Genomic DNA, 11,590 nt, shown 5'->3' on the forward strand with positions numbered 1-11,590 from the left:
TTTCTTTACTTTTTGAATATAAGAAAGATGTACTTCACTGAACTGGATACAAAATTAAGTAAATTGCAGAAAATATATACATTATGAAGGCCGTCTGCATAGCTGAACAAAATATCTAATTCAAATCAGGAACATGGTCTTAAATTACATATTACCTCACCATGTGAGGTTGACCTTAATATTATATTCTTTGGTATTGTGAGGTTTTACATGGCAGGTACAATTAAGAAATAATACTGCAAGAAGCTCTTGCATCCCTAGTCACTATGGTTTTTCCAGACCGTGCTCTGAAATGAAAAACCCTGAAAAACTTCTGGTCTTCTTTCATTCATCCTCTTCACAACTTAGTAGATTTGTGCTTTTCACTAGAATGTTATCAAGCTCTATAAAACATAGGCCCTGTCTGTGAAGACAGAAAGAGAAATAACACTTTAGGGCAGCATAAAGGAAGAAATCAGGTTCCCCATGAAAAGCAAGTTTTTCTTCAGGACTGTACCAGAGGTTTTAAGATCAAAATAAGAATGACATCAGAATAAAAAATGCATTTCAAAGGAGAGTGTTTTCATTAAACACTATACCTGCCTTCACTGTGAAGAAGCTGCATCTTCACTGATGAAGCTGCATCTCCCCCTGACATCTCCCCCTGACATCTGCTGCCCTGTGCTTCTACAGGGTAACTTCCCCAACTGCAGACTTCCTAGTCCGGCCAGGTCTCCTGTGGGCCTGTAATGGCTGTGGAGCCAGGTCACAAAAGCATTCTTTTGTAAAGGCTATAAAAAATTAATTACTAAATGACAAAAAATAATATGATGTGGTCATATGATGTGGGGAAAAAATATTGAATAACCTTTTGCTATTTGTGTTTATGCTTCTCAGATCAGGAAAAAATAAGATGTCATCTTGTTTCTCTGCTTCAGTTAATTGCTCAGTGTCTGGTTTTGCCAATCCTGCTCTTGGAACTGCTAAGACTGAAAAATGTACATTGATGTCTGAGAACTAACATTAAATATCAAATTTTTGTTACAAACAAGTTGTAATTAGAGATTTTTGTTGCAAATAAAATATTATTTGGTTTTGTTATTTATACAATATAGTATGCCTACTGTAATAGAATTATGCTACACCTTTAATATTTGCTCCACTTCCCCAAGGAAGAATGTGTAGAACTGAGGTGGCTCTTAGGGGGTTTGTGTTTATATGTACAAGCAGTACTAGCTCATGCCTTTTTTTGCTTTCAGCACTCAACATTTTTGAGTTTGCAGTACAAATCATAGTTCATTGTCACTTTAATCTGTATATCTTATACAGTGATACAAATTAAATACAGATTATATATCACTCTGTCACTTCTTTGCACCAAAGTTATCAGCACCTATAATGCATATGTGGATATGAATCATCCTCACCTCTCGCATTTCTCTTATGATTGATTCTCAGAGTGCCCATGGTGTCCTGTTTTTCAGGCATGTAGTATTTGAATGAAATGTTGGTTGTTCGTTTTTGCCCAAGCTTCTGCTGGTTCAGAGAGTGGACAGGGTTGAAATGTACTGAGTGGCATGGCGCCAGGCCTCTAGCAGGAATGGATTCTGGAACAACTCGATACTGTACGTGATCTGTTACCACAGCTCTACAAAAAAATATGTAAAGGGCATTACAGTGATCAGTAGAGGTCACTTTCCAGACCACACTGGGAAAAGCATAAATTACATATATTGCAATGTAGTATATATGGAGTACTTACCTATGCAGTGAGATATTTGTCACAGAGTACCTTCCTGTGAAATATAACAATGACATTCATTTGACTGTTTTGAATATTTACACAGATCAGTCTAGCAGTAAATCATGAAAATGAAAATAATTAAGATTATTGGGTAGACTCAAAGGGACCTCAGAGCACAGGAAGGCAAAACAAGGTACAAACATTAAAATGTCAGAGTTATGGACACACCTCTTATTCTTGGCTGTCCTCTGAAGTCTGGGTTGAAGAGCAAGGGCTGGACTGGCACAGAGGACAATCTGTGCCGGACTGCAGAGACAGTCAGGGGTTGGTGCTGCACTTGCCTCTGGTAGTGGCATGAGGAATAATGACACATCGTCCCTCTATTCTCTTCTATTAAGTCAGGAGAGTACACTTAAGCTATGCTCAATTAGGCAAAAGTTCATGACCAATGCTTACTCACCTTGCATGATAATGCTACTGTTCTCATTAACGTAAAAGTTTAATCAAGTTAGAAAATGTATTTTCCTTTCTTGATCCAACAGTTATACGAAAAGAAGCTAGGAAGTACACAAGTGGCTGAAGTAACATATTACTGTGGTCATTTACCTGAGACAGACTGTTGAAAGGAATCTGTGAAGTCTCCATTGCAGAGATAGGCTGCACTCATAGCCTCAAAATATGCATTCTGAATGACAGAACAGTGTGTTTGATGCAAGCTAGCAATATAAACCTTGAAATATGCAGTAAATACTCAGCAAATCATAATTTGATAATTTGAATGATTAACATGTATAAAACATCTGGTCAGAGTAGATGCTAAGAAATTACTTATGCACAGTTAAACAGCAACTGAACAGCAACAGTACACCTCCTATTGAACGCCTACTGAAGTAAATCAAATGGCATCACTAGACCTTTGGTCTTCCAACTATATCTCCTAAAACACTGGATGGAATACCTTGTCTGGCTTATCCTCCCAAAGGTTTTCGTGGCCAATGACACCAATGCGTGTGGTAGGATGTGGGATCCAGGACCTTCTAGCCTGATGAACCCTCACCACTAACTCTTCCTGAATACAGAAAAAAAACATATTTCAGTACTACTGTGGAGATGTTTCAACATGTTTTAATCTTGATGTCATCAACATTTCATTACATTTTGTGTCTTGTCCTTCATGCCTTTCACTGGAGTCACCGTTTTCTCTTGGATCCTCACTTTCAGCAGATCTTCATTTGACAATAAAGGATCCTGCCAAGAAGAGAGAGACTCCAAGCTGATATGACACCGAGTTTTGAACACACTTGGAATATTGGCCATGATAACCTTACTGTGTGTTTGATGCTTCTGTGAACGATCTTGGAAGATGCATTCTGTGCTTGCTGCTGCCGTAGCCTATTCCTTTCCTTTCTGCTCCGCAAATGCTTTTTCTTAACTTTGATATTCTTGGCAAAACAAATACAACTTGAAAATACCATCAAAAGCAAGGCAAAATACAGGAACCCTACAAATGAACACTGTACAGAAGGAGCTGTGTGAAATTGTGTACATTGATTAGTGAGTTAAACACTGCACCTGGTCTGTACAGTTTAAAAGATGAACAGGCAGGCCATCTGATTCTGTGCTATTTGATCCACTTGTGCTGTAAAGAGCAAACATTATTGTCAAATATTATAGATAGTTCTTAAAGAGTTTATTCAAGAATTCACATCAGTTTTTATTTTATCAGGCCTTTATTAAATGCACAATGCCTCTTTGAACCACAACATGTCTTTTACCATGTTCTGTGATAGCAGACACAGATCTACATCTGGCATGATCAAGAAACTATTTTTGCTAATCCTGTCAGGGACTTCATTTTGCTATTCCTGACAGGGTTGTATTTAGATTTTTTCTGTGTGTGTGTGTGTGTTTGTGTTAAACTCTTGCAATGTAAAGTGATTCATATTACATGTCAAAATGTTTTGTATAATATGCAATAAAAATAGTTAAAGCTGTTTGGGCCTTTTCACCTTGATTCAATGTTGACATCAGAAAGGCCCTCTAGGTCCTCCACTTCCCTACCCAACTTCTTCCTGATCTCCTGCCTCAGCAAAGCCCCCAACTCCGTTAGACAATGTGCAGCCTAAAAAGTAAAATAATTGGCAAATTATTAGAACAAATGTTTAGTACTTTAAGTAGCTATGGTCATGAAATAAAACAAGATCTTACATTATCAAGTAAAAAGTGGAAAAATACAAGACCTTGGTTTGGTCTGGGTCACAGAAGTCCAGCAGGGTGTCACAAAAGTGATAGCCCATGGACTTCAGATCCCCAATGGAAAAATGAGTTCCTTTTCTTTCCCCTTTCAATTATAAAAAAAAGTTGGTGAGCAATATTTGCAGTGACAGTTCTGTATGGGAAGGCTCCTATAACCTAGTCATTGTACTGCACTCACAGTACTGCATAAAGTTTATTTAGAGGAGGAAAAAAATATTTAGAGGATGAAAAATCATTTAGAGGAGGAAAAAATATTAGGTGTGTTCCAGTCCTGCATGACCAGAAATAAACTTTTGGGCCTTAATGTGCTTGACACAAAGAAAATTGTCAGGTTGCAAGGAACTGCATACATTTCAATGGCCATTTTTGAAATCCTTTACCCAAAGTTGAGCCTCCAAAGGTGGACTCCATAGTATAGCTGTTTCTAATTCCCAGCCTCCACATCACAATACGACCAGTGCCTTCTTTGCTTTTTTGGATTCTGAACTTACAGCTCCTGAAAGAAAACTAGACCAGCAAGTATGCTTTTTAGGATATGATGACTCACTTAGTCGTATTAAATAAACTAAATCAACAACTGAAATAACCGCATGACATGTTCACCTTGTCTGTGGCATTCTTGCTCATCATCAGTGGGAAGATGCGCTCCTGAAGATGTAGTGAAGCATCTTTTCGATCATTACAGCCATACATGAACACATTGTTTTTCCTGCTGTGGCCATGAAAGTCGCAATAGAGCACCACCTCTCTCTCAGCAAGCAACCTAAAGAGTTACAGCAATGCTTTAAATCAAATCTGTTTGACTCAAATCTCTTTCATAAGTAACAATGTGGTTCAAGGTGCAAAGTGCTTTACACACCGTTTCACCATATTGCGAGTATACCAAACACAGGGGAAAGAGTCCCGCAGGAGAGAGCGATAGTTGCGGTTCAAATCACGTCCAGCCAGTGAGCAACGATAGTTCCCAACCACCACACCATCAGGGTTCAGCATTGGCACCACCTACAGATGGTTTCATTTTCCTTTAACCAAATTTTGGCCCTCTGAAAACTTTAGTATCGTTCAAAATGTTTATTATCATACTGTGTCATTCTATTTAATTTGTAAACCCTAAAGAAAAAACTGCCATGCAGATGAAAACACATCTCTGGGGGTTTTGTGCACTCATCCCCTTACCTTAAAAATAAAGGTTTCCCTCAGCAGATTCGCATCAGGTGACTCGCCTAGCAGGAATTCCAAGAAGCCCTGCATTATCCACGACCCATTTGTCTCTCCTGGATGTACCCGTGCGGTCACTACTACTGCCCGTTTGTTTCTCCGTTCTTGCCAGTTGGCACAGGGTGCTGTGACAGTCAGTACATATACAGAGTTTCCCGCCAGGCTGCGGCAGAGTACCCGCACTTTACAATGAGCTGCCCGGGATGGGTCTGACATCACACCATGCAAGTAGCGCTGGAGGTCTGAGTAGGTATACGGATAGCAGTGGGCCAAGTAGCAGGTGTCATTTTCATAAGGGAACTGAAGCGTCCAGGTAAGGGAATACAGTGCCTTGCCCTCTATTTCACTGTGATTCCGATAGTACCTTTAATATAGACGGGGCATTAGTGTGGTGTTTATGCTATAACCTAAGCAATCACTAGGTGTGACTGACTGACATGTACACTCACCGAATGTTGGCGCCTGCACGTCGCCATCCCTCTCCCTTCATCCAGGCAGCAAACTCAGAGTACAGCAGTGGACGCATGCCTGCATCATACAGGCTGCTAGACTTCATCAGATTGATGATAGTGAAACGATAGGTGACACCTGCCTTCATGTTCGACACACGGAAGTAGAACCACTGTGTATGCTTTGTGGTGTACATGTCATTGCGCAGGGTGAGCTCATAGTCATAAAGGCCCCTAAAAGAAAAAATACTTGTTTATGTTCACCATACACAGAATATTAAATATTCAGCATATGTAAATGCTTAAGCTGGAACCAGACTAACATAGGACTTTCATGTTCTACTCCTGAATTGGAATGAGGAGCAAATTAATTAATGAAACTTATGAAACAAATTACTTCACAAAGATATCATAATGGAAATTACTGATCACAGTTATGCACTTTTCAGACAAGAAAATGAACTGTAGAAAGTTAAGATTTGGTTTTGTTATTTACTTTTTCCTTTTATTTTTAGTTTTTGTAATTTCCTTAAAATGATGTTGGAACTCCTTCACATACATGCAATGAATAGACAAAAATCACAAAAAAAATGTTTTCATATGACTGCATACTGTCCATTTTATTACAAACTTTATTATATAAATAAAACAAAAATCAAATATAATTCATCAGCTCTATATTCACATTATGCAGGATCAATACATCCTTGTCTCTTTATAGCATTCTATTATAGTTTCTAGTTGTGCAAATTCCAACACCTGCCAGTTGCAGTGATTCCTCATTAGGGTTTAGAGGCTTTTATTTGCCTTGGTTACTTGAAAACCTAGAGGTGTATCAATCATAGAGGCAATGAAAAATATTTGAGGTACTGGTATGGTACACTCACACTTGAACTGCTTTTTGAAGATTACCACTCTCAAAGCGGGACTCAAAAGACAGGGTGGGCATGTCTTGGCTTCTAGCACAAAATGTGGCACTCTTTAAATGCCCTCTGCTGCCACCAACACGAGAACGTGTGTAGTAGGAGGTTTTTGTGGCTTAACAAGCAGAACAACAGACAACGACAGTGTTGTAAACAGTAGTTGATAAAGCAAAATGCCAAAAGATTTATTAAACAGTCATAATTAAACAGTTATAAGAAGGATTATTATAAATATTGGTTTTAAATTTTCATTAAACAGTATCTAACAGAGGTTTTACCATGCTGACTCTTACCTGAATCTATACAGTAGACAATATTTCCTTTCTCTTCTCCCACTGGCACAGGGGTTCGCTCATAGCCTGTCTGTTGGTAAAAAGGCTCTGGTTCAGGAGGTTCCCATTCTACAACACACACAGGTGGACATTTAGGGAACCAATTCACTTTAATCTCTTTAGCTGTATACAACCATGCTTGCTGGGGGGAAAAAAAAGCAGTTTAACAAAAACTGAGTTACAAGCAGCAGTAAAGCCAGAACTACATACTGCATTTTCACAATAGACCACAGAAGGCAGACTGAAAGTCTCAAGCTGGGGATTAATGTCCTGTTTAAGTATCAAAGACATTAGCAGAAGCATAGATTAGATACCCATGTGATGGATTTTGTCACAGATGACTTCACATTCAACAGGCCAGCGAACACCCTGGAAAGGACAGGCAATGGAGGGGATAGAAAACAGGTCCAGTGGTTCCCTTAGGCGTGGGATAGGCCGTCCACCTTCAAAGTCGATTAGCAGCTGCCTGGTCCTGAGATATTTCTCCACATTAAAAGAGACTAGAAGCATGACAAAAATACACATACGGTAAAAAAAAATGTAATTCAAACAATGTCAAAGCAAACAACTCACACTGGAACCCCTATATTGGCAACAAGGGAAGAAATCTGAGAAGGGATCTCAACATTAGGTGTTTAACTAATGAATTAACTTTGCAACCTAGAGGCAGTCTACATTTACTTCCCCAGTTCATATTCCTCTAAACAATCACTTGTAAGTGCCTGATTTTTTTATAAACACAAACAATTTTAGAATTTGTTAGGTGACTCAAGTGTGGTTAAGTCCATGACCTAACTGTTAAAATAATTTATCTTTTTTCTCCCATAACCACAAAAGAATGTCCAATGTATAATTATGTACAAACAAATAAGGTGTTGAGGAAAACAGAAAACAAAATAATGATAGACCAAGGTTTAAATATTTATATAGACTTTAAAAATTATGTTTGGAATTTTAGTGATACCTTCTCTAGAATTTTACTGGATAATCTAGTGTGCTGAAAAACATATTGCAAAATGGAAACTAAACAAGTTCAAACCTATGTTGAAAAAAGCACAGACCATGTACAAATAAACAACACCAGTAAACATTGTTTAAAATTTGATTGCTATGTAATCAGGATGTTTAACAGTCCTGCACATTTGTACTGCACATAAAACAACTCAAAAACTTACATTTTCCCTGATGTAGTTCTGGTTCCTCCTCCTCCTCCTCCTCCATGTCTGTGCTGGTAGCAGGTAAATGGATGACATCTACATTTACAGAGTCACGGATGCCCTCCAGTGTTTTACAGGCTGAGACATTTGTCTGAAGAGATAATGAACTCTGGCCTAAAGACCAAAATAAATATTCAGTAAAGTAGTCCTTCCCCATGTTAAATGAAAAGGCAAACTGTTAAATGATGAACTGTACTCTGAATATCACATGTATTCTAATTTTATTTCACATAGCCTACTCCACCATTACACCATTATAGCTACTGTTATGGCACGAATACAGTGCTTCAAGTAATATTTAATAATTTAAAATATTCTAGTACAAACTAAATCTTTATTGCTCAAGTAATCTGTGGCATAATGTAAAAAGACATCATGCAAAAACGATGGGCCTACCAGTAAAAAGTCCATACTGCTTCAAGTGTTGCAGAATTAATCTGTCATAGGGGTCCTCTGAGGTCTTTTAAATATACATTTAAAAAACAGATAAGTATAACTGTAAATTATATATAATGAACATTTAAACAAAAGTGTTAATCTGGGTAGATCTATTCATCACAGTACAACCACCAAAGCCACCAGACTAAAGCGTCCATTTATGATGGGCATTCATGTGTAATTAAAAGGAGTTATATTTGAACTTACGTAGCTAACTAGCTAACGTTAACTAACGTAACAGCTGCATAACCAATATTCACTAAAACTGCCAATACAACAATTTCTTACTGTACAAAGCCCGTTACCTTTTTAACTGTAGGTGTTTTAACACTTTAGCATTTAGCTACTTTAAAGGGCGGTTTGGCACCTCGATATTTAAGACTGAATGACACTTAAAAACCGTCGTAATATCAGTATTTTGCAACTTAGGAATCCACAAATAGTCTGCATGCACAAAGGTTCGCTAATTTAGACAGATATACTAGCTAACTAGTTGCAAACCTACCTGCATTTTATTTCCCAATTGCCAAATGTGTAATTATTAGATAGCTGGCATTCCCGTAGCTAGTTAGCTAACTATCTAGACAGCTAACCAACTCGATAAGTTCATTTCATCAAAGTTAGCTAGCTAGGTATGCTATGCTTTACTCGTGTTTAGAAATTTTTTTATTTTTTTTTAAAGACACAAATAGCTACTAGCTAACTAACTAATGCCACTGACAAATATGGAATATTGACACATCTAACGTTAGCTAACCTATCTAACCTAAGCAACTGCCAAATAATAAGTTATCTTCTCGCAGTTGCTAAGCAACTGACGTCACTTGTGCCGTTGTTACCATGGATTTCTAGCGCTTTATCTGTAAAGCAATCGTAGAGCCAAAATAATACTACAAACTTTCCCAAAAGCCAAAAACCTGCTGATTTTTTTTACTTAAACTATTAGAAATCCTCTGTTTTTACTAATTGCCTAATACTATTATATTTATATTATTATATTATATTATATTTATAGAATATTATATTAGATTTATAGTACCTAGTATATTTGTGCTCTAAGTTGTCCTAGTATTTTAAAATGCCATTATATTTAAATAGAGATTAGTAGTTTTAAAATAGGCTTCCCTTTCATCCAACATTTGGTGTTGGCTCCCCGAAACCTACATTCAAAACAGAACGTTCCACAAGAGTGACACAGGAAAAAAAAAATTGTGCACAACTGCTCTGATTTAGGCCTATATAATTTTGCCTAATTTGAATACAAAAGTTTGATATAAAACGTCATTAGATAAATTACTTTTCAAACATGGAAAACAAATTGTACCCTTGTGTGTAATTACTAAAAATAACCTTTATTTTGGGAACATGCACTTATGCTTCTGCCCAAAAGTAAAAACAACAACAAACAAAAAGATGCTGAGAACAACAGCCTGCATAGCTTATAATAACTTTTAACATTTCTAATTGGTTTCACCAACAATTCCACTAAACAACATCAACATATGTGGAACTGCAAGGGATGTTCTCCTGTAGGCTAGAGGTTGGTATAGTATAGTGGATAACAATTCTGCCTTTCCTGTGGGTGTGGGTGAATGGCACTCAAATCCCATCCAAGCAAGTACACTATGCAAAGCCAATAAGAGTCCCTGGGCAAGACTACCTTTGCCTACCTCTGTAACATGGCTAAAATTGTAACATGCCTAACATGGTCTGCCAAATGTAAGAAAAATATGTAAAAATGCAAGTGTTTTGGAAACTGCACTCTGGTGCTTGGATGCACCAGTGACACCAACACTACAGCAACAGAGTGCTCTTTAGGTTGTACCACAAATCATCTGATGTGTTTGACACAGTGGAATTTGTCTCAGCTGCCTGTGTTTGAAAATAATGACATCAATCTTTTTAAGAAATTAATTTAAGAAACATTTTACCACATAACAGGGTAATTTGTCTGTTGTACACATCAGTATAATTTGTAGGCATTGCCTGAAAACTGATCACTGGATAGTGATCCTTCCCCGTGTGAAGACAACAATAACTGTATCGCAAAGCGGACTCTGTATGGGGAGACCGGAGGCTCTGCCGACTGAATGGAATTCAGCCGAGGAAACGCTTTATCACACAGGAGCGCCACTTTAGATGTATGAAAAGGGAGGCTAAGCCACCAGAACTGCAAAAATCAAAAAGAACAAGCCATCCACTGACCACTGCACTAAATGCTGCATTGCTTAATGTAGAAGTCGTTTTAGTTGGATTTTTAAGTAACATAACATTAGTATTTGTTCATCAATCATCAGCATTTCAATGTGGTTTCATTTTGGACAATTGAAACAGACATCCAAATTATGTATTCTTTACTTTTATGTTGAAGTTCACAGTCTTCAACAACATTCTCTGACAGAGAGATTCTCTGTCCATATAGCAGGGCACAAACTGACTGAGATTTTGATAACGTTTACGTTTACGTCTATGGCATTTAGCAGACGCTCTTATCCAGAGCGACTTACAAAAGTGCTTTGTCATTTATTCATAGAAAATATCCAAGTACAGTATAGTAGGTTAGAATTAGACATACCAATGAACTAAAATACTGTAGAATATAGGGATGAATGCTGATACCTAGAAGTGCAAAATACATAAGGTCTATCTTAAACAATGATAAGTGCTATAAACATTTCTAGGCAACGCAGTGCAAAAGGATCGGTAATGGTGTCAGATCACCCAAATAATAAATCTGTCGGACTCAGGTTTCAAGGCTCCTTCAGGTTGTAGGCAACAGCATCTCCCGCAGGTGCCCCTTATCTCATTATACTGTGAATCTGCAGACACGATGGCACGCATGAATAAGATAGAATGAATGCGAACTGTTGCGCCGATTTAAACTTTGTAATGGTATTAAATGCTGTTTTGAGGACGATGTTTGTAATGGTATTGTCATGCCGCTCCTCTGCTACACATCAATATGTGTACTACATTCATAAAGCCTACTGTTAGAAATGCGAACTGCGCGTCTTTATTAGCACAGCTGATGGCG

The 11,590-nt window shown here is 37.7% G+C and overlaps 1 protein-coding gene across 5 annotated transcripts; it reads right to left on the reverse strand.

Moving 5' to 3' along the window:
- Positions 1–78: 78 nt before the first annotated feature.
- agbl2 (ATP/GTP binding protein-like 2) lies at positions 79–9,313 on the reverse strand. Of its 5 annotated transcripts, none has more exons than XM_027018358.2 (24): positions 9,062–9,313; positions 8,515–8,578; positions 8,077–8,232; positions 7,216–7,401; positions 6,863–6,970; positions 6,534–6,684; positions 5,647–5,880; positions 5,156–5,561; positions 4,839–4,981; positions 4,583–4,742; positions 4,360–4,486; positions 3,964–4,064; positions 3,733–3,845; positions 3,296–3,362; positions 3,052–3,165; positions 2,879–2,971; positions 2,682–2,792; positions 2,330–2,408; positions 1,952–2,113; positions 1,742–1,775; positions 1,407–1,627; positions 848–968; positions 583–732; positions 79–403 (listed from the first exon to the last, which is right to left on the reverse strand). In XM_027018358.2, exons 1-23 carry the CDS (start codon positions 9,065–9,067, stop codon positions 585–587), a joined length of 3,105 nt encoding a protein of 1,034 aa, XP_026874159.2. In that variant the 5' UTR covers positions 9,068–9,313; the 3' UTR covers positions 79–403; positions 583–584. The 5 variants fall into 5 exon arrangements, with proteins under 5 accessions (XP_026874159.2, XP_026874158.2, XP_026874157.2 ...); XM_027018357.2 differs by having other exon boundaries at positions 579–732; XM_027018356.2 differs by having other exon boundaries at positions 79–732.
- Between the last annotated feature and the right edge of the window lie 2,277 nt (positions 9,314–11,590).

The sequence above is a fragment of the Electrophorus electricus genome, chromosome 2 (genome assembly GCF_013358815.1).
Source record: "Electrophorus electricus isolate fEleEle1 chromosome 2, fEleEle1.pri, whole genome shotgun sequence".
NCBI lineage: Eukaryota > Metazoa > Chordata > Actinopteri > Gymnotiformes > Gymnotidae > Electrophorus > Electrophorus electricus.